General features: G+C 39.8%; 1 protein-coding gene across 4 annotated transcripts in view; it reads right to left on the reverse strand.

Moving 5' to 3' along the window:
• Positions 1–17,160: 17,160 nt before the first annotated feature.
• Positions 17,161–27,370, reverse strand: part of LOC126236246 (DNA polymerase delta catalytic subunit) — a 184,892-nt gene continuing 174,682 nt past the window's right edge. For all 4 annotated transcript variants that reach the window (XM_049945394.1, XM_049945391.1, XM_049945392.1 and 1 more), the window contains 3 exons: positions 24,891–25,020; positions 19,024–19,288; positions 17,161–17,358 (listed from right to left, as the gene is read on the reverse strand). In XM_049945394.1, the coding sequence (XP_049801351.1) occupies positions 17,262–17,358; positions 19,024–19,288; positions 24,891–25,020 (492 nt within the window). In that variant the 3' untranslated portion in view covers positions 17,161–17,261. The remainder of the gene's footprint in view (positions 17,359–19,023; positions 19,289–24,890; positions 25,021–27,370) is intronic.

Raw genomic sequence — 27,370 nt, forward strand, 5'->3', positions numbered from 1 at the left:
CACCTACTTCGAATTTTTGTTTTGTTTCCTTTACTGCTTGCTCAATATACAGATTGAATAACATCGGGGAGAGGCTAAAACCCTGTCTCACTCCCTTCCCAACCACTGCTTCCCCTTCATGTCCCTCGAGTCTTATAACTGCCATCTGGTTTCTGTACAAATTGTAAATAGCCTTTCGTTCCCTGTATTTTACCCCTGCCACCTTCAGAATTTGAAAGAGAGTATTCCAGTTAACATTGTCAAAAGCTTTCTCTAAGTCTACAAATGCTAGAAACGTAGGTTTGCCTTTTCTTAATCTTTTTTCTAAGATAAGTCGTAAGGTTAGTACTGCCTCACGGGTTCCAACATTTCTACGGAATCCAAACTGATCTTCCCCAAGGTCCGCTTCTACCAGTTTTTCCATTCGTCTGTAAAGAATTCGCGTTAGTATTTTGCAGCTGTGACTTATTAAACTGATAGTTCGGCAATTTTCACATCTGTCAACACCTGCTTTCTTTGGGATTGGAATTATTATATTCTTCTTGAAGTCTGTGGGTATTTCGCCTGTCTCATACATCTTGCTCACCAGATGGTAGAGTTTTGTCAGGACTGGCTCTCCCAAGGCTGTCAGTAGTTCTAATGGAATGTTGTCTACTCCCGGGGCCTTGTTTCGACTCAGGTCTTTCAGTGCTCTGTCAAACTCTTCACGCAGTATCTTATCTCCCATTTCGTCTTAATCTACATCCTCTTCCATTTCCATAATATTGTCCTCAAGTACATCGCCCTTGTATAAACCCTCTATATACTCCTTCCACCTTTCTGCCTTCCCTTCTTTGCTTAGAACTGGGTTTCCATCTGAGCTCTTGATATTCATACAAGTGGTTCTCTTCTCTCCAAAGGTCTCTTTAATTTTCCTGTAGGCAGTATCTATCTTACCCCTCGTGAGATAAGCCTCTACATCCTTACATTTGTCTTCTAGCCATCCCTGCTTAGCCATTTTGCACTTCCTGTCGATCTCATTTTTGAGACATTTGTATTCCTTTTTGCCTGCTTCATTTACTGCATTTTTATATTTTCTCCTTTCATCAATTAAATTCAATATTTCTTCTGTTAGCCAAGGATTTCTATTAGCCCTCGTCTTTTTACCTACTTGATCGTCTGCTGCCTTCACTACTTCATCCCTCAGAGCTACCCATTCTTCTTCTACTGTATTTCTTTCCCCCATTCCTTTCAATTGTTCCCTTATGCTCTCCCTGAAACTCTCTACAACCTCTGGTTTAGTCAGTTTATCCAGGTCCCATCTCCTTAAATTAGCACCTTTTTGTAGTTTCTTCAGTTTTAATCTACAGTTCATAACCAATAGATTGTGGTCAGAGTCCACATCTGCCCCTGGAAATGTCTTACAATTTAAGACCTGGTTCCTAAATCTCTGTCTTACCATTATATAATCTATCTGATACCTTTTAGTATATCCAGGATTCTTCCAGGTATACAACCTTCTTTTATTATTCTTGAACCAAGTGTTAGCTATGATTAAGTTATGCTCTGTGCAAAATTCTACCAGACAGCTTCCTCTTTCATTTCTTCCCCCCAATCCATATTCACCTACTATGTTTCCTTCTCTCCCTTTTCCTACTGACGAATTCCAGTCACCCATGACTATTAAATTTTCGTCTCCCTTCACTACCTGAATAATTTCTTTTATCTCATCATACATTTCATCTATTTCTTCATCATCTGCAGAGCTAGTTGGCATATAAACTTGTACTACTATAGTAGGCGTGGGCTTTGTGTCTATCTTGGCCACAATAATGCGTTCACTATGCTGTTTGTAGTAGCTTACCCGCACTCCTATTTTTTTTATTCATTATTAAACCTACTCCTGCATTACCCCTATTTGATTTTGTATTTATAACCCTGTATTCACCTGACCAAAAGTCTTGTTCCTCCTACCGAGCGAGGTGGCGCAGTGGTTATCACACTGGACTCGCATTCGGGAGGACAACGGTTCAATCCCGTCTCCGGCCATCCTGATTTAGGTTTTCCGTGATTTCCCTAAATCGTTTCAGGCAAATGCCTGGATGGTTCCTTTGAAAGGGCACGGCCGATTTCCTTCCCAATCCTTCCCTAACCCGAGCTTGCGCACCGTCTCTAATGACGTCGTTGTCAACGGGACATTAAACACTAACTACCACCGCCACCATCTTGTTCCTCCTGCCACCGAACTTCACTAATTCCCACTATATCTAACTTTAACCCATCCATTTCCCTTTTTAAATTTTCTAACCTACCTGCCCGATTAAGGGATCAGACATTCCATGCTCCGATCCGTAGAACGGCAGTTTTCTTTCTCCTGATAACGACGTCCTCTTGAGTAGTCCCTGCCCGGAGATCCGAATGGGGGACTATTTTACCTCCGGAATATTTTACCCAAGAGGACGTCATCATCATTTAATCATACAGTAAAGCTGCATGCCCTCGGGAAAAATTAGGGCTGTAGTTTCCCTTGCTTTCAGCCGTTCGCAGTACCAGCACAGCAAGGCCGTTTTGGTTGATGTTACAAGGCCAGATCAGTCAATCATCCAGACAGTTGCCCCTGCAACTACTGAAAAGGCTGCTGCCCCTCTTCAGGAACCACACGTTTGTCTGGCCTGTCAACAGATACCCCTCCGTTGTGGTTGCACCTATGGTACGGCCATCTGTATCGCTGAGGCACACAAGCCTCCCCACCAACGGCAAGGTCCATGGTTCATGGGGGGAAGAACAAAGATGATGAGACTTACCAAACAAAAGCGCTGGCAGGTCGATAGACACACAAACAAACACAAACATACACACAAAATTCAAGCTTTCGCAACGAACGGTTGCTTCATCAGGAAAGAGGGAAGGAGAGGGAAAGACGAAAGGATGTGGGTTTTAAGGGAGAGGGTAAGCAGTCATTCCAATCCCGGGAGCGGAAAGACTTACCTTAGGGGGAAAAAAGGACAGGTATACACTTGCACACACACGCATATCCATCCGCACATACACAGACACAAGCAGACATTTGTAAAGGCAAAGAGTTTCGGCAGAGATGTCAGTCGAGGCAGAAGTAAAGAGGCAAAGATGTTGTTGAAAGACAGGTGAGGTATGAGCGGCGGCAACTTGAAATTAGCGGAGGTTGAGGCCTGGCGGATAACGAGAAGAGAGGATATACTGAAGGGCAAGTTCCCATCTCCGGAGTTCTGACAGGTTGGTGTTAGTGGGAAGTATCCAGATAACCCAGACAGTGTAACACTGTGCCAAGATGTGCTGGCCGTGCACCAAGGCATGTTTAGCCACAGGGTGATCCTCATTACCAACAAACACTGTCTGCCTGTGTCCATTCATGCGAATGGACAGTTTGTTGCTGGTCATTCCCACATAGAAAGCTTCACAGTGTAGGCAGGTCAGTTGGTAAATCACGTGGGTGCTTTCACACGTGGCTCTGCCTTTGATTGTGTACACCTTCCGGGTTACAGGAGTGGAGTAGGTGGTGGTGGGAGGATGCATGGGACAGGTTTTACACCAGGGGTGGTTACAAGGGTAGGAGCCAGAGGGCAGGGAAGGTGGTTTGGGGATTTCATAGGGATGAACTAAGAGGTTACGAAGGTTAGGTGGACGGCGGAAAGACACTCTTGGTGGAGTGGGCAGGATTTCATGAAGGATGGATCTCATTTCAGGGCAGGATTTGAGGATCAGATAATATGAAGAGACTTCACTGCTACAGCATGAGAGACTGCCGCGGACGCGCGCGTGGTCTAGAGTTCCTACCACGCGCGTACGGGATTCGACACAGCAATTTGAACTTGCTGTGTCGAATCCCGTACGCGCGTGGTAGGAACTCCAGACCACGCGCGCGTCCGCGGCAGTCTCTCATGCTGTAGCAGTGAAGTCTCTTCATATTATCTGATCACAAAATCTGCTGTAACTCCCACCCACCTCCCCAGGGGTAAAAACCCCTGCAACCCCATGCTTAATATCACTCTCCCAATTGTTTAACAGTTGTTTGAAATTTTTTTGAATTTTTTTTTTTTCTGATGCGAATACCGTACACTTGTGTCTGTGTAACTCCCACCCACCTCCCCAGGGGTAAAAACCCCTGCAACCCCATGCTTAATATCACTCTCCCAATTGTTTAACAGTTGTTTGAAATTTTTTTGAATTTTTTTTTTTTTCTGATGCGAATACCGTACACTTGTGTCTCCCAAATATAGTGATCCAGTATTTGCATCATAAATTATTATTTACTTATCTGAATTTTATGAAAATGGTCTCAAATGAAAGAAAATAAACTGTTCTCACTCTATGGCCTCCGGTCAATGTAGCGTACCTCCATGTTCAATGTTTTTAAGCAATTTGAACTTGCTGTGTCGAATCCCGTACGCGCGTGGTAGGAACTCTAGACCACGCGCGCGTCCGCGGCAGTCTCTCATGCTGTAGCAGTGAAGTCTCTTCATATTATCTGATCACAAAATCTGCTGTAACTCCCACCCACCTCCCCAGGGGTAAAAACCCCTGCAACCCCATGCTTAATATCACTCTCCCAATTGTTTAACAGTTGTTTGAAATTTTTTTGAATTTTTTTTTTTTTCTGATGCGAATACCGTACACTTGTGTCTGTGTAACTCCCACCCACCTCCCCAGGGGTAAAAACCCCTGCAACCCCATGCTTAATATCACTCTCCCAATTGTTTAACAGTTGTTTGAAATTTTTTTGAATTTTTTTTTTTTCTGATGCGAATACCGTACACTTGTGTCTCCCAAATACAGTGATCCAGTATTTGCATCATAAATTATTATTTACTTATCTGAATTTTATGAAAATGGTCTCAAATGAAAGAAAATAAACTGTTCTCACTCTATGGCCTCCGGTCAATGTAGCGTACCTCCATGTTCAATGTTTTTAAGCAATTTGAACTTGCTGTGTCGAATCCCGTACGCGCGTGGTAGGAACTCTAGACCACGCGCGCGTCCGCGGCAGTCTCTCATGCTGTAGCAGTGAAGTCTCTTCATATTATCTGATCACAAAATCTGCTGTAACTCCCACCCACCTCCCCAGGGGTAAAAACCCCTGCAACCCCATGCTTAATATCACTCTCCCAATTGTTTAACAGTTGTTTGAAATTTTTTTGAATTTTTTTTTTTTTCTGATGCGAATACCGTACACTTGTGTCTCCCAAATACAGTGATCCAGTATTTGCATCATAAATTATTATTTACTTATCTGAATTTTATGAAAATGGTCTCAAATGAAAGAAAATAAACTGTTCTCACTCTATGGCCTCCGGTCAATGTAGCGTACCTCCATGTTCAATGTTTTTAAGCAATTTGAACTTGATGTGTCGAATCCCGTACGCGCGTGGTAGGAACTCTAGACCACGCGCGCGTCCGCGGCAGTCTCTCATGCTGTAGCAGTGAAGTCTCTTCATATTATCTGATCACAAAATCTGCTGTAACTCCCACCCACCTCCCCAGGGGTAAAAACCCCTGCAACCCCATGCTTAATATCACTCTCCCAATTGTTTAACAGTTGTTTGAAATTTTTTTGAATTTTTTTTTTTTTCTGATGCGAATACCGTACACTTGTGTCTCCCAAATACAGTGATCCAGTATTTGCATCATAAATTATTATTTACTTATCTGAATTTTATGAAAATGGTCTCAAATGAAAGAAAATAAACTGTTCTCACTCTATGGCCTCCGGTCAATGTAGCGTACCTCCATGTTCAATTTTTTTAAGCAATTTGAACTTGCTGTGTCGAATCCCGTACGCGCGTGGTAGGAACTCTAGACCACGCGCGCGTCCGCGGCAGTCTCTCATGCTGTAGCAGTGAAGTCTCTTCATATTATCTGATCACAAAATCTGCTGTAACTCCCACCCACCTCCCCAGGGGTAAAAACCCCTGCAACCCCATGCTTAATATCACTCTCCCAATTGTTTAACAGTTGTTTGAAATTTTTTTGAATTTTTTTTTTTTTCTGATGCGAATACCGTACACTTGTGTCTGTGTCAATGTAGCGTACCTCCATGTTCAATGTTTTTAAGCAATTTGAACTTGCTGTGTCGAATCCCGTACGCGCGTGGTAGGAACTCTAGACCACGCGCGCGTCCGCGGCAGTCTCTCATGCTGTAGCAGTGAAGTCTCTTCATATTATCTGATCCCAAATACAGTGATCCAGTATTTGCATCATAAATTATTATTTACTTATCTGAATTTTATGAAAATGGTCTCAAATGAAAGAAAATAAACTGTTCTCACTCTATGGCCTCCGGTCAATGTAGCGTACCTCCATGTTCAATGTTTTTAAGCAATTTGAACTTGCTGTGTCGAATCCCGTACGCGCGTGGTAGGAACTCTAGACCACGCGCGCGTCCGCGGCAGTCTCTCATGCTGTAGCAGTGAAGTCTCTTCATATTATCTGATCACAAATACAGTGATCCAGTATTTGCATCATAAATTATTATTTACTTATCTGAATTTTATGAAAATGGTCTCAAATGAAAGAAAATAAACTGTTCTCACTCTATGGCCTCCGGTCAATGTAGCGTACCTCCATGTTCAATGTTTTTAAGCAATTTGAACTTGCTGTGTCGAATCCCGTACGCGCGTGGTAGGAACTCTAGACCACGCGCGCGTCCGCGGCAGTCTCTCATGCTGTAGCAGTGAAGTCTCTTCATATTATCTGATCACAAAGTCAGCTTTGGCACGGCGCCAGAGCCAGATGCCTCGCTATGAGTCACCACTCAGAGTATATTGCATCACATTGTTCCAACTCTATGGAGTGATCAGATAATATGAAGAGACTTCACTGCTACAGCATGAGAGACTGCCGCGGACGCGCGCGTGGTCTAGAGTTCCTACCACGCGCGTACGGGATTCGACACAGCAAGTTCAAATTGCTTAAAAACATTGAACATGGAGGTACGCTACATTGACCGGAGGCCATAGAGTGAGAACAGTTTATTTTCTTTCATTTGAGACCATTTTCATAAAATTCAGATAAGTAAATAATAATTTATGATGCAAATACTGGATCACTGTATTTGGGAGACACAAGTGTACGGTATTCGCATCAGAAAAAAAAAAAAATTCAAAAAATTACAGCAGATTTTGTGATCAGATAATATGAAGAGACTTCACTGCTACAGCATGAGAGACTGCCGCGGACGCGCGCGTGGTCTAGAGTTCCTACCACGCGCGTACGGGATTCGACACAGCAAGTTCAAATTGCTTAAAAACATTGAACATGGAGGTACGCTACATTGACCGGAGGCCATAGAGTGAGAACAGTTTATTTTCTTTCATTTGAGACCATTTTCATAAAATTCAGATAAGTAAATAATAATTTATGATGCAAATACTGGATCACTGTATTTGGGAGACACAAGTGTACGGTATTCGCATCAGATTTTGTGATCAGATAATATGAAGAGACTTCACTGCTACAGCATGAGAGACTGCCGCGGACGCGCGCGTGGTCTAGAGTTCCTACCACGCGCGTACGGGATTCGACACAGCAAGTTCAAATTGCTTAAAAAAATTGAACATGGAGGTACGCTACATTGACCGGAGGCCATAGAGTGAGAACAGTTTATTTTCTTTCATTTGAGACCATTTTCATAAAATTCAGATAAGTAAATAATAATTTATGATGCAAATACTGGATCACTGTATTTGGGAGACACAAGTGTACGGTATTCGCATCAGAAAAAAAAAAAATTCAAAAAAATTTCAAACAACTGTTAAACAATTGGGAGAGTGATATTAAGCATGGGGTTGCAGGGGTTTTTACCCCTGGGGAGGTGGGTGGGAGTTACAGCAGATTTTGTGATCAGATAATATGAAGAGACTTCACTGCTACAGCATGAGAGACTGCCGCGGACGCGCGCGTGGTCTAGAGTTCCTACCACGCGCGTACGGGATTCGACACAGCAAGTTCAAATTGCTTAAAAAAATTGAACATGGAGGTACGCTACATTGACCGGAGGCCATAGAGTGAGAACAGTTTATTTTCTTTCATTTGAGACCATTTTCATAAAATTCAGATAAGTAAATAATAATTTATGATGCAAATACTGGATCACTGTATTTGGGAGACACAAGTGTACGGTATTCGCATCAGAAAAAAAAAAAAATTGCTTGTTGGTGGGTTTGATGTGGACGGACGTGTGAAGCTGGCTGTTGGATAACTTTTGCTTTGTTTCCATTTCCATTTTTCTCACATCACTGATCATTTTTAGCCGCTTCCCACAGGTTTTAATGTCATTTCTGTCCAATGGCCAGCTTCACACGTCCGTCCACATCAAACCCACCAATAAGCAACAGTACCTCCATTATGACAGCTGCCACCCATTCCACATCAAACGGTCCCTTCCCTACAGCCTAGTTCTTTGTGGCAAACGAATCTGCTACAGTCCGGAATCCCTGAACCATTACACCAACAACCTGAAAACAGCTTTCGCATCCCGCAACTACCCTCCCGACCTGGTACAGAAGTAAATAACCAGAGCCACTTCCTCATCCCTTCAAACCCAGAACCTCCCACAGAAGAACCCCAAAAGTGCCCCACTTGTGACAGGATACTTTCCGGGACTGGATCAGACTCCGAATGTGGCTCTCCAGCAGGGATACGACTTCCTCAAATCCTGCCCTGAAATGAGATCCATCCTTCATGAAATCCTGCCCACTCCACCAAGAGTGTCTTTCCGCCGTCCACCTAACCTTCGTAACCTCTTAGTTCATCCCTATGAAATCCCCAAACCACCTTCCCTACCCTCTGACTCCTACCCTTGTAACCACCCCCGGTGTAAAACCTGTCCCATGCACCCTCCCACCACCACCTACTTCACTCCTGTAACCCGGAAGGTGTACACAATCAAAGGCAGAGCCACGTGTGAAAGCACCCACGTGATTTACCAACTGACCTGCCTACACTGTGAAGCTTTCTATGTGGGAATGACCAGCAACAAACTGTCCATTCGCATGAATGGACACAGGCAGACAGTGTTTGTTAGTAATGAGGATCACCCTGTGGCTAAACATGCCTTGGTGCACGGCCAGCACATCTTGGCACAGTGTTACACCGTCTGGGTTATCTGGATACTTCCCACTAACACCAACCTGTCAGAACTCCGGAGATGGGAACTTGCCCTTCAGTATATCCTCTCTTCTCGTTATCCGCGAGGCCTCAACCTCCGCTAATTTCAAGTTGCCGCCGCTCATACCTCACCTGTCTTTCAACAACATCTTTGCCTCTTTACTTCCGCCTCGACTGACATCTCTGCCCAAACTCTTTGCCTTTACAAATGTCTGCTTGTGTCTGTGTATGTGCGGATGGATATGCGTGTGTGTGCAAGTGTATACCTGTCCTTTTTTCCCCCCTAAGGTAAGTCTTTCCACTCCCGGGATTGGAATGACTGCTTACCCTCTCCCTTAAAACCCACATCCTTTCATCTTTCCCTCTCCTTCCCTCTTTCCTGATGAAGCAACCGTTCGTTGCGAAAGCTTGAATTTTGTGTGTATGTTTGTGTTTGTTTGTGTGTCTATCGACCTGCCAGTGCTTTTGTTTGGTAAGTCTCATCATCTTTGTTTTTAGATATATTTTTCCCACGTGGAATGTTTCTCTCTATTATATTTATGTATTTTTAGCTACTTTCAATTGGGGGGGGGGGGGGGGGTGCTTAATCTTGACCACTGTTGTAAAGCAAACTAACACACTTTCATGAACAATTTAAAGAATGCCAACTTTTGGAATTCTCCTGTTGAAATTTTGACTCACGTTGTATGCATTTTTATAATAGATTTTACAGTAAATATGTTCACCAGGTATTGCATTTCAAACCAATCTTTAAGAACATTTACATTAAAGCTAACCTCAAAATGGTTTGTTGTCTATTAGTTATCATAATAGTTCTTTGCTTTTGAAACCAGAAGTTAAGCAAGTAATTTTAAAAGTCCTCAAAACTTTAAAATAAATTAGTTCAATCACTGGGAAGCTTTCAAAAAAGCTACACTTACTTCCTCCTCAACTTTACCAAAACGCACAGTAATTTTTGATAGCCTTTTTCACTCAGTTTCAAACAAAATTAATGAAATAATTGTCTTTCTTTTTGATTATCATTTCTCACAATCTAGATACTCGGAAATCATAGTTCAAAAGATGATCCTGATACGTGATATGATAGGGGAAAAAATCAAGGTAGGTACATAAATTTTGGTATACGTTACCTTGTATTTGCACATACTAAATGTGCTGATCCATCACTTAAGAAATCTATGATTCCTCCTCTCTGTTACAGTGATTGTGCAATATTGATGGCGAGTATACGATGGCAAATGGACTTGCAGTTTTAATTGATATGCTCTGTTATTTTCCTCATGGCGACCAGATTTTATAATACTTTCAGGCCACAGAGCAGTATGAAATCCATTCATCCACTCGAAGCTTTGGCGTAATAAACCCAAGCACTAAAAGCCTCACTCGGCACCTGCACAATGCACCAGCTGCCAACTGTGCGGTAGCTAGTCTCCACTGACTCTCATATCCACCGTTTTTACTCACACCAACCGCAATTTGCACTCTAAATAACTTCTGTTTTAGAGGGTAACCACTCCATCTTTTACCACAACGTGAACCAAGAGCCCTAAGTGTGGATCAGCAGTTACAAAGTAGCAAGTTAACATTTTTAAGCAAACATTGCATTTACCCATAGTAACAAATCAATACAAAATTATTTAACCAAAATCATCCATTTCTAAATACAACCAAAGCTATTAGTCATTAAAGAGAAAACATAGTACAAGACATCAAAGAGCACATATTAAAGAAAATACCCTTTATGCAAGGCACAATTAAGAAGAAGAAAAAAATTACATAATATCTTACTGTGGTGTTAAAACTTGAATGCCTTCATTAAGATGTTGCAAGATAAGAAGCAGCTTTTTTCTGATTTGATGGGAAAAGTGGATGCATTTAAAAGAAAGTCACAGTGTGGAAAGGGCAACTTCTGACAAAGAACACCGTCCATTTCCTTAAGCACTCTGCTGTTAAAGAAAATGTGAATTTTGGTGAATTCTTTGCATTGGTTTTCTAAAAGATTTCAGGACATACCTGTTTTTGAGAGCATCTGCCATTTCAGCAGAAAGTACCACTGTGCAAATTCTGATGGAACTGATGTATCTCTGTAATTCCTCTTAAAAGACAATTCTTTTACATGAAAACTTCGGAACTCCTGAAAAATTTTAATCTCCTTAAAGAGGCTGCACAAGCGATTAAAATATCTGTGTGAGAGATGTTTTTATTCATTTTTTTTATTATGAGACTAAATAAGCCCTGATTACTTGGCAACCTTGATGACAAAAATAGGCGAAACTATTAGGTTGGTGCATAGTTCATTTATTGACGGTCATTCTTTATTTGTAATTCACCATTGATATTTGAGTTTACATGTTGTCATTTGGAGATAGTGAACGGAGCTGTGAACACTAGAAAATGGAGTATCATGTGGAGCAATTGGAACATTTCTGACATGTTCTTTTGTTTGAGTCCAATAGAGAGGTGACAGCAGGCACCCAGAAACATTCACACAGAGTATGCCATTCAACAGAGCAGGGCAGGAAAATGGTTTTCTCATTTTGAGGAGGATTGTTTTGACATTAGTGACTCTCCAGGTTCAGGAAAAACCTTTCGAAGTTTCATGGAGATCATTTAAATGCATTAATCCACAATGATCCACATCAGTATAAGCGAAAACTGGCAAATGTAATGAACTGTGATCATCCCACCATTGTGCGACATTAGTATGTAGTGGACAAGGTTCAAAAATCAGGTGGAGGGGTACCATATGCTCTAAGCCAAAATAACAAAAATCTGCAGGTGGCTATATGTCCATCTCTGCTTGCTCATTGGCTCTCATGAATAACAGTGACCATTCCTAACCTGTATCCTTACTGGTGACAGGAGGAAATGGTGTCTTTATGGTTGTTGTTGTGGTCTTCAGTCCTGAGACTGGTTTGATGCAGCTCTCCATGCTACTCTATCCTGTGCAAGATGCTTCACCTCCCAGTACGCACTACAGCCTACATCCTTCTGAATCTGCTTAGTGTATTCATCTCTTGGACTCCCTCTACGATTTTTACCCTCCACGCTGCCCTCCAATACTAAATTGGTGATCCCTTGATGCCTCAGAACATGCCCTACCAATCGATCCCTTCTTCTAGTCAAGTTGTGCCACAAACTCCTCTTCTCCCCAATTCTATTCAATACCTCCTCATTAGTTATGTGATCTACCCATATAATTTTCAGCATTCTTCTGTAGCACCAAATTTCGAAGGCTTCTATTCTCTTCTTGTCCAAACTATTTATCATCCATGTTTCACTTCCATACATGGCTACACTCCATACAAATACTTTCAGAAACGACGTCCTGACACTTAAATCAATACTCGATGTTAACAAATTTCTCTTCTTCAGAAACGCTTTCCTTGCCATTGCCAGTCTACATTTTATATCCTCTCTACTTTGACCATCATCAGTTATTTTGCTCCCCAAATAGCAAAACTCCTTTACTACTTTAAGTGTCTCATTTCCTAATCTAATTCCCTCAGCATCACCCGACTTAATTCGATTACATTCCATTATCCCCGTTTTGCTTTTGTTGATGTTCATCTTATATTCTCCTTTCAAGACACTGTCCATTCCGTTCAACTGCTCTTCCAAGTCCTTTGCTGTCTCTGACATAATTACAGTGTCATCGGCGAACCTCATAGTTTTTATTTCTTCTCCATGGATTTTAATACCTACTCCGAACTTTTTTTTTTGTTTCCTTTACTGCTTGCTCAATATACAGATTGAATAACATTGGGGAGAGGCTACAACGCTGTCTCACTCCCTTCCCAACCACTGCTTCTCTTTCATGTCCCTCAACTCTTATAATTGCCATCTGGTTTCTGTACAAATTGTGAATAGCCTTTTGCTCCCTGTATTTTACTCCTGCCACCTTCAGAATTTGAAAGAGAGTATTCCAGTTAACATTGTCAAAAGCTTTCTCCAAGTCTACAAATGCTAGAAACGTAGGTTTGCCCTTTCTTAATCAAGCTTCTAAGATAAGCCATGTTCCAACATTTCTACAGAATCCAAACTGATCTTCCCCAAGGTCGGCTTCTACCAGTTTTTCCATTCGTCTGTAAAGAATTTGCGTTAGTATTTTGCAGCTGTGACTTATTAAATTGATAGTTTGGTAATTTTCACATCTGTCCACACCTGATTTCTTTGGGATTGGAATTATTATATTCTTCTTGAAGTCTGAGGTTATTTCACCTGTCTCATACATTTTTTTGCTCACCAGATGGCAGAGTTTTGTCAGGTCTGGCTCTCCCAAGGCTGTTAGTAGTTCTAATGGAATGTTGTCTACTCCCGGGGCCTTCAGTGCTCTGTCAAACTCTTCATGCAGTATCATATCTCCCATTTCATCTTCATCTACATCCTCTTCCATTTCCATAACATTGCCCTCAAGTACATCGCCCTTGTATAGACCCTCTATATACTCCTTCCACCTTTCTGCTTTCCCTTCTTTGCTTAGAACTGGATTTCCATTTGAGCTTTTGATATTCATACAAGTGGTTCTCTTTTCTCCAAAGGTCTCTTTAATTTTCCTGTAGGCAATATCTATCTTACCCCTAGTGAGATAAGCCTCTACATCCTTGCATTTGTCCTCTAGCCATCCCTGCTTAGCCATTTTGCACTTCCTGTCGATCTCATTTTTGAGTCGTTTGTATTCCTTTTTGCCTGCTTCACTTACTGCATTTTTATATTTTCTCCTTTCATCAATTAAATTCAATTATTCTTCTGTTACCCAAGGATTTCTATTAGCCCTCGTCTTTTTACCTACTTGATCCTCTGCTGCCTTCACTACTTCATCCCTCAAAGCTATCCATTCTTCTTCTACTGTATTTCTTTCCCTCATTCTTGTCAGTTGTTCCCTTATTCTCTCCCTGAAACTCTGTACAACCTCTGGTTTAGTCAGTTTATCCAGGACCCATCTCCTTAAATTGCCACCTTTTTGCAGTTTCTTCAGTTTTAATCTACAGCTCATAACCAATATATTGTGGTCAGAGTCCACATCCACCCCTGGAAATGTCTTACAATTTAAAACCTGGTTCCTAAATCTCTGTCTTACCATTATATAATCTATCTGAAACCAGTCAGTATCTGCAGGTTTCTTCCATGTAGACAACCTTCTTTTATGATTCTTGAACCAAGTGTTAGCTATGATTAAGTTATGCTCTGTGCAAAATTCTACCAGGCAGCTTCCTCTTTCATTTCTTACCCCCAATCCATAGTCACGTAAGACGTTTCCTTCTCTTCCTTTTGCTACTATCGAATTCCAGTCACCCATGACTATTAAATTTTCGTCTCCCTTCACTATCTGAATAATTTCTTTTATCTCATCATACATTTCTTCAATTTCTTCGTTATCTGCAGAGCTAGTTGGCATATAAACTTGTACTACTGTAGTGTGGGCTTCGTGACTATCTTGGCAACAATAAGACGTTCACTATGCTGTTTGTAGTAGCTTACCCGCACTTATTGACTATTAAACCTACTCCTGCATTACCCCTATTTGATTTTGTGTTTATGGTAATATAAGGAAAAGAAGGAATAGTTGAGCCCAAACAAAGCAGCAGGTCATCATATAAAGCCCTGTGTGCATCCATGCAAGATAATGTTATGCATCTGGAGGAAGAGCAAGAGTGTGCACTATAAATTGCTTCCCCATGGTGTAACCATCACTACTGACATTTCTTGTCAACAACTGAGATGTCTTGGAGATGCAGTCCAAAAACAACGATCAGGAAGAGTGCGTGGAGTGGTGCTACTTCGTGGTAACACCCGACTGCATTTTGCTACACTGACAAAAAAAGTTGCACAGGTGTTGGGTTGGGAAGTCATTCCACACACACCTTATTCATCTGATCTTGCACCCTTAGATTTCCGCTTTTTCTGCTCCCTATCGAACAACCTCCAAGGAATTTCCTTTCTGGATAAAAAAATGCTCTCCAAATGTGACTGTATGAGTTCTTCAACTCAAAACCACCCCAGCATTGGCAGAATGTTATAAATAGTGAACGAGAATACATTACTGATAACTAACCTCTCTTTTATGCGTATCTGTTATGTTTATTAAACTTATGGAAAGTGCTACAAACTTATGCACCAACCCAATATCTGCGTCTGTCGGGATGCTGATCTTTTGTGCCAGATGTAAATTTTATTGTGTCTTCAGTGAACAAAAAATAATTACATAATGGTGAAAATTTGGTTTGGTTTGGTTGTTGGGAAATGCAGCTACTGCAATGTTGGTAGAGTAGTTCTAGATAGTACAATTTGATTCTAATTACACATGAAATAAACATTTATTCTGCCCCCAATGGAGGGCTCAGACATTTTATTTTCTACATAAAGGCTTAAATGTTACAGAGAAATGTAACATACACAGTATTGCTAGTGTAAAGCAGTTAGAAACCCAGTTATTATTTTTTGAAGTCTATTCTCTGGTACACACAATGAGTGGCAATGTAACAGTGCTTTTCACTGTGAGATGTTTAGAGCTTTAGGTTTTTGAATTTACTAATACAATATGAAACCAAGCCACATGCAAGCTGTTGAATGTTCTCTATGTGACTGCATTGCCAAATATTACAGGTTTGCAGTTTTCTCATCTTCTCATTTAGACAGTGTGGGAGCTGTGTAGTCATATATATATGAGAGAGAGAGAGAGAGAGAGAGATATCTGTGTGCATGCAGAGTTCTTTGTTGTCCCTGCCCTTGTGGTAATACAGTATGACACAGAATCTACAAGTTCTGTAGGAAGAGAAAGCAATTTCACCCCAGAAAAGCTGATTGCAAAGTGGAAGGGATCTGTGGAGGGTACCTGCAACATGCTGCACATAATTCGGGTCAGAGGGCTGGCCCTGATCACCACATTGCACAGAATTATATGTTAATTTTTTATAATTCCCCCACCCTGCCGCCACTGTTCATAACCATCAATGTCATAACCTCTATATACGTGCACTGCCGCCATTTAGCAGCATACAATACATGGATCTGTTCATAGTGTGATGATATACTTTTCATGGTCTAATAATGGATTACAGTTTGTCAAATCAAAATATGGCTGTTGTCACTTTGCAATCTTCACTGATGTGTTGTCCAGTGTACTTGTTATAGTGTGCCTTGATGAGACTAGCAGTTAGTTGTACACACAAATGTCTCTTGCACATTCCACTTTGTTCACAGAACTGGATAATGTGCTTCTGTTTGTGGTTGCCAGACTAGGAACATTAAGAAGCACTATCTTATCATCCAAGCTGTCTTCTTTCTGAGTGGCAGCCAATGCAGCTGTATGCTGAAGCTTTCATGTTGTATACCATTGCTGTTGATTTTGATACGCTTTTGTGGTGCTCTGTAAACCTTTCTTCAACAATCTGGTGAAACAATTAACAGGCTAGCATGCCTTGCAGTATTTGAGCAGACTTGTATGGTGAAATAAACAGTGCAGCTTTTCAATCTCTCTCTAATTTTATCAGAGGTCTGAAGTACCTTTTTCCTAAATGAATAATGTAGCATATCTTGTTTTGATACACAGTGTTAATGATTGTTAATTACATGTACAAGCTGCTGATTAATGCATCCCAATTAAACATCACAACTGTGTAGTGATAAACAACTTTTTGAAATTCTGTACACCAGAGAAATTAACTTTATGTGCTTGCAAAATTGTGATGTTTGAGTTGACCTGTGAAACACAGTATGTGAGAGGAAGCAATATTACATACAGTGAGGTCCCAGACACAGTTGCAAGAAGGCAGTGTTGGAAGTGTCACATAAGAGAATGAGTCTGGACTTTTAACTCTGTGATGAATTCTTGTTAGAACTTTTGGTAAACATGTCATTATAATAACAGCAGCTAAACAATTGTGTAACAGACATTACCCACACTGTGGTACAGTTGTTTTGTTTCATCAACCATACCCTGGACACCAAGGCAGCTATCGAACTTTAAAAATCAGTTACAGCCTTTATATACAAACTGTCGAACCAAAAAGGTAGCAATGAACGGAAGAGGGATGCAACCAATAACGAAGCTGTTAGAAATAATTCAAAATAAGTCACTTTAATAAATGTTACATATTATACAAACATATTTACAATATTCAGTCAGGGTGACACAACATTAGTTTATGTTGCCATCAACATCACCAAGTGGGGTTTCCAAATCTCTGAAGTGCCCGGTCTTGAGTGACGAGATCCATTTGTACTTTCTTCCTCATGTAGAATATGGGGCAGTCTCGACTGGAGGAAAAAATAAATAAATAAAATATATATTAACAATGGTGTTCATACAAATATAATCCAATTCAATGTTATGAATATGGGTAATGTATGTTAAACATATGTATTTCAAGGTTTGACACAAAACTGGGAAAGACCTGTGAAGTACAAATGGATATGCACTTAATGACATCAGTAGTCTTAATTAACACCTTACAGTTGTTTTTTAATTATTCTTCAGTACCAAAATTTTATGATATGTAACTGACAGTGAGACAGCTAACAATACACAGGCTTTAGGCACTTGCTCTATTCTTTCCAAACATCAAAATTAGCTGGAACTGATTGCATATTTGTAATCCATTGAAACCATTATGAAACAGAATTTTGGGGTTAACATCACTACACCAGGGTTCATGGGAACAAGTGGAGTTACCTGTTAGAAAACGAATATCACAAGTCATACAGGCCCATGAATGTTGTTTATGATTTAAATAAACACATTTTCATAATTAAAGCTTCCTCCACCTCTTTGGTTATCAACTGGGCACTTCCTGCTCCAAGAAATCCAGATCTTACTCTTTCAAATGTTAGATGGCTCATTGTCAGTTACATTGTTGGGTTGAAAAATTTCATTGCGAAGTCTACATACTTTGCAAGCCACCTCTGTCACTTCCCTGTTTCAGCTGCAAATGATGTGTGGAAAAAATGACAATTGGTATGCCAACGTCTGAGCTAAAAACTCTTAATTTTACATTCTGTGTTGTATCAAGATATATGTAAACCAGTGCCCCACTGGAGTTCGATGAAGTTCTCTACATGGTTTTGTGCTTATTAAATTAACCTATGATGAGACATGCTGTTGTTCTTTGTATTTTCTCTATTTCCTCTAGGTCTCAGACTGAGGTGCAGTACACAAGTATTGGCCAAAAGAGGTTTTGTAAGCTACTACACTTGTTGATGAGCTAGTATTCTGAAGATTCTTCCAATGAATCTGTGTGGCATCTACCTATCCTACTGCTAGTTTTACGCCATTGTTCCACTTTTATATCTGTATGCATACACTCAGATATTTAGTGGACATGACTGACTGTAAAACTGCTTGGCAATTGTGTAATCAAACAATCATGGGTATTTACATGCAATGCATTAAATTTGTTTGTCTTGAATAGCAACTGCCAATCCCAGCACCAGGCGTCAATTCTCTGCAGATCTTCCAGAATTTTGATACACTTTATAGCTTCTCTATATTATAACGGTGGCAATAGTATGTACTGATTTATTCATATATAGTGTAAACAGTTTCATCTTATAACACTCGCCCGAGGCATTCACAAAGCTACTTTTATGTTTGACTATTTTTCTTAATTATCAAAGACATCCTGTGTTCTATTGGCCCACAGCTTGTAAAATCCATTCTGTGCATTCATATTTTTCAGGTTCTACACAGGATATTTTTAGTTTTTAGAAAGGTCATAATACACGGGGAAAAATTATGTTGTGCTTTATGCTAATGAATAAAGTGGGGTAAAAAATAATCAATATGAGTATTATGTATAATCATTGGGAAAGGAAGTCAACAGGGAGATATCCTAATGCAAAGTCAATAAGGTATCAAATGATATGTGAATACGAAATATGAAATTAAATATCACTAAGTTTACATTGTAGTTGCCTTTTACAAACCTTGTGCAAATGACTTCTTCATGCAAACTTCCTTGACATCGCTGGCATTGAGTCCACAAGCGACAAAACTGTTCCTCTAGTGATTGCAGACGAAACAGTTCTTGCTGGTACAGTTTCACTTCATCTTTCCGACAGTGGCTGCATAAAGCGGATGTATCTTGCAGAACTGCCTTGCAACCAATGCAAGTTTCTTTACGGCGTGTGAAAGCTGCCAGTGCTCCAACACGAGATGTTACCAAAGCCTTTGTTCGAGTGTGATCTCCACCTGGGGGAATATTAATTTCCTTCTTAGCACATGAGAGTAATTAATCCTTAATTTTTAATGTGTGTTTGTTTGACTGAAGCAATTTCAGATAAATTTTTATTATAAATAATATAAACTAACACCTGAAATCAGTAATTCAAATAATAAGAGGAACTGCGAAATCAATTAAGGAATGCGAAGATTTTGTTACAAAGCAAACAACCAAAATAATAAATCACAGCATTCAAGCAGGTAATGTGTTTAATATTAATCACTTCCTTGAAGGGCCTCAGAAGTTTGGCATGCACAATCCAAGGGATAAACAATAGAATACATACAAGAAAAAATGTATTATACATACATTGCTCTATGTTCTGCCAAGAAATTAAGACTGAAATAAACTTCCTCAAAACCAATCTTACCAATATTTCAAGTAATTAACTAAAATCCTGTTCCTCACAGATAAACAATGCATTTAGTCCAATATGCAACGCATCGTATCACAGGATATGCTGTTTTGTCTGACCACTTTAAAAGCAAGGTAGTGAGACATTAATAATTACTGAAAAGTCTCACTACCTACCTCCTTAATGAAGGTACTCTAAAAGATTAAGTGTGCAAGAATCATAACACATCTATCTGAACCTGGGTTCAAAACGAATCTCTCCACATAATGTTTTTCTTTTAAATTCATCAATCAGATTATGTAAAAATTTAAACGACACAATGTTGTCAACTGGTGTCTTATGTGACATTGTTTAACCCTAAAGCGGTAGAGTGGAGTGTTCAGAACACCCCAGTCATCCTTATCAAGATTATTGCATAATTGATAGGAGTATAACGTTGTGTTCTTTGCTACCTTTCTAGGACGTAATACGAAAGCTTTGAGTAACAATAGAATCTACAATGAAAGTGCAAGTTCCAAGAAAACACACAATGAGCCTTGGAGTGTTGTCGGCACCCTGCGCGACTCTATGTTGCAGTGCTGTGAGAAAGTGCACAGTTGTGTTCCGTAGAAGCTGCTTGTATTTTGTCGCTTTGTGCAGCTAAAACAGGTATGTATTGTTACGAAATAGAACAAGAAAGAGTACGGAAGCTTCTGGAAGAGGTCTTGGACAAAACTTTTGTAGGAGGAGAAGAGAAAACAGACAGTTGTGAAGTTCTCTCTCATCACAGTGACACGGAAACGGAGGACAAAGACAGCCTGGAACTGGAACCACAAGTAAGTGCAGAGGATAGTGAAAACAAGCACAACTTTTTTTATTGGAAAGGACAAGGTTACAAAATGGATGAAAAATTGTTGTAGTCGCAACGTAAGAACTAGAAGTGTGGACCTCATTATTCATCTCCCTGGTGTGAAATCTATCGCAAAATCTGTAAAAACTGCTGTGCACTGTTTCTTGTTGCGTTGTTTGAGATTCGAGACGGACTACAGCGTAAAGAACTTGATCGCCTAACTGCGTTCAGAGAAGTGTTTGAATTATTCGTGTCAAACTGTGTCAGTAATTATACTGTGTCTAAATATACAACAGTGGATGAACAACTGGTTGCATTTAGAGGCAAATGCATTTTCTGACAGCAAATACCAAGCAAGCCAGCAAAATATGGTATGAAAATTTTCACCTTGTGTGACACAAGAACATGGTATTCTTTAGGGATGGAAATCTGTGTTGGGAGCTAGAGGGTCCCTTTGCACTGTCAAACTTACTTAAGGACAAAGTAAAAAGACCTGTACGGCCTATCGAAGATACAGGACGCAATGTGACACAAGACAACTGGTTTTGTTCCATACCACTGGCTGAAGAGCTCCTGAAAAAGAAATTTACAGTAGTAGGAACTCTTAGAAAGAATAAGAGGGAGCTCCCTCCAGGCTTTGTTTGCACGAGAGGTCGTGAACTTAGAAGCAGCCTTTTTGGATTCAGAAAGGATATCACTATAGTTTCATAAGTGCCAAAGAAGGATAAAAACGTTAATTCTCCTTTCATCTTTGCATCATGACAGTGCCATTGACACTAATACTGGGGCGGAAAAGAAATCAGAAATTATAAGAATGTACAATAAGACCAAAACAGGTGTGGACACAATAGACGAAATGTTCACTACTTATTCAACCTCATGAAAAACTAGACGCTGGCCACTTGGCCTATTTTTCCGAATGATCGACATTGCTTGCATTAACGCCTTCATCATATACACAAATAATAACAATGAGAGGACTTCCCAAAGAATGTTTTTATATGATGTCGGAAGGTCATTAGTAAATCCCATAGTGTGCAAGAGAGCAGCCACTCGCTCCCTGCCTAAACAAGTTAGACCAGGGTGTATACGTGGATGAGGGGAAAAAATTCTCGGATTTCCCGGTTAAAAATACACTTTCTCTCGGATGAAAATACACTTTTTCTGTGTTAAGTAACAGTATAATTTTTGCTCGGAACTGTAAAACTTATCAATCCTTTCAATGGTTGTGGTTTTATTCACCAGCGTAGAATTTCCTGGCACTTTAGAAAACTAAACTCGGGGGAAAAAACACGTTTTGGAAAGATGTCTGACATGCAGCAACATGTACACTGCATATTTCGTATGACGAAAGTATAAATTCGAATTCCACCAAAAACCGCATGTTACTTTCCAAAGGATTGAGATCGAGATTGCGATGCGCTTTTGTAAGCCGGTCGTAGCTCATGTCAAGCGATCTCGCCAGCCGATGACAGCGAATATTCAGAGCATACGACACGTGATGTAGTCAGCCAATAGCGACATCTCTGTTAAGTAGCGCCAACACACAAATAGGGAATGGTAATGGTTTAAATTTATTTATATATATATATATATATTGTTGCTAAAAGAAAAGAAATGCTTTCATGTACCCTTTAATATTGGCCTCTAAGATTAATAAGCTGTAAGAGAAGCTAGGTTCTCACACGTAATGTTGATCTTTTTTGCGCGTGTTACACTTCAAGATACATCACAGAAATGTGCCAGTAAATTTTTTGACGACGACATAAATGTCTGATCTAATGGGGTCGAAAATATTCTAAATGGTCGTTCTCAAAGATCTGAATTTTGAATGAGAGTCAAACGCTCTGTGATTTAAGAAATCCATCAGACATTCGCGCCCAGAGTTAATATTGTGTAAAAGGAAATTTACTTTACTTGAAAGTAATGTTTTTCAAACAACCATTCGGAATATTTTCCCCGCGACCTGTTAGATTCGTTTCAGCAGTTGCGCCAGAAGACAGTCGTCCTCATGCTTGCGCAGCTACGATGATGCAGGAAGCCCGTACGTGTAAAACATTAAAAGATCTTATACTATGTCATAAAAGAAACAAGACGTTAGAGGATAATCCAAGAGCATGGGAATTTTGTGAACCCTACTAAAATGCACAATTCGACATAAAGTGCACATTCGTATGTTCAGATTCAGATGTACCAGTACCGCATTATCTCATGTTTGGTTCTTTATTATGGCATAATGCCATATGTGCATTTGAAATGTAGCGAACAGTTGAAACTAGGCAATAGTGTGGAATTAAACACTTCGTTTCAAATAAATTGACTGCCTCAGCAGAAAAGATTTATAAAAAAGTCAAATTTCTTTAACAAACCGACAAAGATAACTTCATTGTTCTGCAAGGCGATTAACGCTTGACTGTCAGAAAAATGGAAACAAAATAAAAATGGAAACAACATAAAATCTGAAACTGATAACTTATTTTAGCCTTCCCTAATTATGAGTATGTATTTTAAGTCGCTTGATAGCTGCCGACCACAGAAAGCCGGTTTGTTTTCATTTGATGTGAGAGCAATAAACAAAGAGGAAACAGCAAAATTACTTAACGTAAATACGGGTCACGTGGAGGCTACCCCCTCCCCACTACAGCTTAGACTGCTCTGTGCACCAGGTCTGGATCTACGATATTTCCGAACCGAGCCAATATTAGGTAGTGGCGCTACCCACCCCTCGAGCATTTGATGTAGGACGCCAAAAATTAAAATTGACTTTTCAAAAATATCTTCATATTGTAGCGCACGTCTTTCTGAAGTGTCTGATAAATAAAACATATATGATCAAGGCAACGTAAGACGTTATTTGGTCTTAAGTGTGCCAAAGTGCAGTGCCACGCCCCTTCACACAACATTTTTCCATCGCACTTCTCTGTATTTCGCTCTGTGGAATTCAAACGTGTAATATTTTGTAATGGGTGCCATCAAACTGTATTCAGGCCAGTGGAAATGAAAATGTACTGTGGTGCCGCTCCTGCTCCCAGTCGGCCGGTTTGACACCTGCCCCGCTTAAAAAAAAAATCTCGCAATTAATAGTGGATGGGATTATTTGTAACCGGGAGAACAAGAACTCTTCAGAAAATTTGCAGTCTTTACAATCTTGTCATCCCTAATTCTGTAACTATTCCTGCCAGTGTCAAAATTATTTCTCTGGTTAACTTCACTAACCCTGCCACAATCACTGGTTTAGTTATCCCGCATTTGTTCTACGGTTACGCATTATTAAGTGTTTGTACAACGTGTTTTCCGTGCTACTCCCAGAATAGAACTTTAGCAGCTGCTAGTCGGCGACTGTGGTGTACCGGTCTGGCCAAAAATTTTCTGTCAAAATTTCATATTCTTGGATACACGGAGAAGACAACACGTAATCTTAGTTGCCTGTTATTCCTGTTAGTCATTTATTTCCACTCTCGTAGCCTGAATCTATGGAATTCGCTAGTAATTATAAAGCTGATGATTTGCAAACCCTGTCAACCACATAAACAGCAACTGTCATTCACCCTTTCGGCTTTATTTGCTCAGCTCGTATAGACCCGTCCCCTTTTGTCTGCAGGAAAGTATTTTTCTAGATGCAACGGGGATTCCCCTGGCAGAGACATCACATACACTATGCATGCATTCAAAAATCAATTTACAATTCATTCAGAAATCAACTTAGGATTTGATCAAAAACCAACAGGGATGCATTCAAAATCATATGAGTAATCAATAGACCAACGTACGATGGATGCTAGGCGCTTTGTGAAACAAGGTCTTTTTCCTCAATATACTCTCACTGGTACTCTATCACATATACCCATCACTATGACTCCACCATATATCCCCCACACTGCACCAAACATAAAAACCAAAGGGCTGTTACCTAAAGTTTCTCATAAACAATGATTAGGTAAATGTCTATCCATGAATCAAATCTGTGCATATTATGCAGAATGGCATACAACACTTTCTGCAGATAACGCTTCTGACTTTGCTTATGAGTATTAAGGCTAGCACATACCATCAGGGCAAAGTGTAATCATTCTCATCCTCCCATTTTTGATTTTTATTTCCTACTTCATAAATATATGCCTCCTTAAACTAAGAATCACTACACACTCATTCACTCCACTGTAAAATTATAGGAAGAAACTTAATGTGTATTCGGCATAAAGTTTATATGAATTACCATTGTGGATACACCCAAATTTAGATTTGTTAGTTACAAAAGTAATTCTATTTAAAACAGTTATTTTGACGAAACCATTAAGTTATTCTGCAGTACATACCAGCTGAATGGCTGTAATTACAAGTGACCAATGTATTTTGCTACATAACTCAACAGAAAGACTTTACTCACGCAATAATATAGATTCAGCTTTATCTCCCAGTATCGGAGCAAATATTCTCAGAAGTGGCTTTGACAACTGGTTTTCCAAATAATAACTTGAATCTATAGGTATATTGTTCTCCAGCACATAGATTGGGTCCTGGAGCAAAAAGGACATCATTTTAAAAAATTAACTGTTCTGCGTAAAAAATACACATTGATAATTTAAAATTTTTATCATCAAAAACATAAGAGAATCAAAAGAAGAGTACTACTTCAAAAAAGTATAAGATTACATTGCATGATAATATTCCTAAAGTATTACAGTCTCAACATACTTTAAGATTAGCTGAATTTATGAGCATGCCATTGAGACAAAGTTTCATTCAAATTACATTAAATGAATAAACTATTTTAGTAGGACACAAAAACATTGAGGAAACAACACATCATTTGTCAGTCATACCTCTCTTTCCAAAAAAATCTCCTACCTGTTGATTCCTTGAACTCTTCAATTTGTCTAAATTGTACTATGATAGAGTGTGCAATCTAATGAGTACAATATGGGCTATGCAGTATTTATATGAAAAGCCTCCCACCAAAATAAAACAGCCCCCCCCCCTCTCTCTCTCTCTCTCTCTCTCTCTCTCTCTCTCTCTCTCTGTGTGTGTGTGTGTGTGTGTGTGTGTGTGTGTGTGTGTGTGTGTCTCGTTTTCCAGAGACAGTGGCCATGTGTGTGTGAGTTATTGTTGTTTGAATTTATGAGAGTTCTACATCTAAAGGGCTTTGTCTGAATGCTGAAATGTTTTAAGCACTCTTTTTCATTGTGCCCAACTGCAACTCAACACCTCCTTTATATGTTTGAAAGCTATCCTTTCCATATTATTGTTGATTCTTAAAATATCTACCTGTATCATTTCCATTTCTACCATTGGATTTAGTAGTTTGCATAGTACCCTTGCAATCTAATATTACATTAATTGGCATTTTCCTTTTGTGTGACAGCTCCTGCTGAGGAGACCCTGCCTTGAGATCCTAATTTGGGAGGTGTTCTATATTAGATCTAGAATATTTTAATCAGGGGAAACTATCATGACATTTTTAGCAGAGAAATGCCTTATTAGAGAAAGATGGTGTAGAGGTTTCCACACTGAAGTACTGCATCTGCTGAAGGCTGTACCAGCCACGCAAACAGGTTCAAATGGCTCTGAGCACTATGGGACTTAACTTCTAAGGTCATCAGTCCCCTAGAACTTAGAACTACTTAAACCTAACTAACCTAAGGACATCACACACATCTATGCCCGAGGCAGGATTCGAACCTGCGACCGTAGCGGTCGCAGGGTTCCAGACTGTAGCGCCTAGAACCGCTCGGCCACTCTGGCCGGCTCCACGCAAACAGGTAACGTAACAGTTGCCGTACCTCTCTCTTATTACCAACTGACAACTAGACGAACTGCAGCTCCAGGATGACATATATCTGTGTACCATCCCCAACAATGAGGACTTGGTGTTTCCACTATGGTAATCATGTTGATGATCTGTAATCATGTTGATGATCTGTAATCATGTTGATGATCTGTTCTCATTTACCTCACAGACCATGCAGTCATTCATATTTATTAATATTTCTAGCTCTCTAATCTTATTTCAGCTTTAATGTTTACTTTACTAAGTCCTATTCTTCCCTATAGTATGTAGAGCTTTTCCTCTTCTCTTTGGCAGTTGCTCTTAATTTCACACCTTTACTTTCTTCTTACCCATAAGGTCAGAGTTTAGTTCTAAAAATCTTACAATTTCATGTCATCTCCTACAGTTATAACTAATCTACCATAAATTAGGTACATATAGTTATTTTATCTATAATACTGCCCATACATTATATATCAGACAATTTGGAGGGAAGGTAACAATGTTAAAGTCCATGACCAAAACAATGATCAATGTAAGAGGTATAATCTTGCAGCACTGTAAAAAGGATGAGCATTACCAATATTTCTCTTTTCTCACCTAATAGTGGAAGTGTGAATATAAAACTAGGACCAAAACAGCAGCACAGGGAGATGTCAAGTAATTGGACACACACATTCAACAGCCTGCCACAGAACATTATGGCCCAATTTTATAAACACTGATGACTGGAGGTTAATTTTGACATTAGTTCAGAAACTGAACTCGTGTTCAGGAGTCCATTCTTTTGCATAATACTAAACTTGGATCCACCAAACAAGGTACACGGTTAATGTAAGTTAGCACAAAATATGGCATGATAATCGCAGTTTGTTTGCAAACATTAATTGTACAGGGTGTTACAAAAAGGTATGGCCAAACTTTCAGGAAACATTCCTCACACACAAATAAAGAAAAGATGTTATGTGGACATGAGTCCGGAACCGCTTAATTTCCATGTTAGATCTCATTTTAGTTTTGTCAGTATGTACTGATCAAATTGTAAATTTTCACAATCAACATGTGTGGGCTGACTAGAATCCGCACGCAATTGTGCTCGC

This window comes from Schistocerca nitens, chromosome 2 (genome assembly GCF_023898315.1).
Source record: "Schistocerca nitens isolate TAMUIC-IGC-003100 chromosome 2, iqSchNite1.1, whole genome shotgun sequence".
NCBI classification, from domain to species: domain Eukaryota; kingdom Metazoa; phylum Arthropoda; class Insecta; order Orthoptera; family Acrididae; genus Schistocerca; species Schistocerca nitens.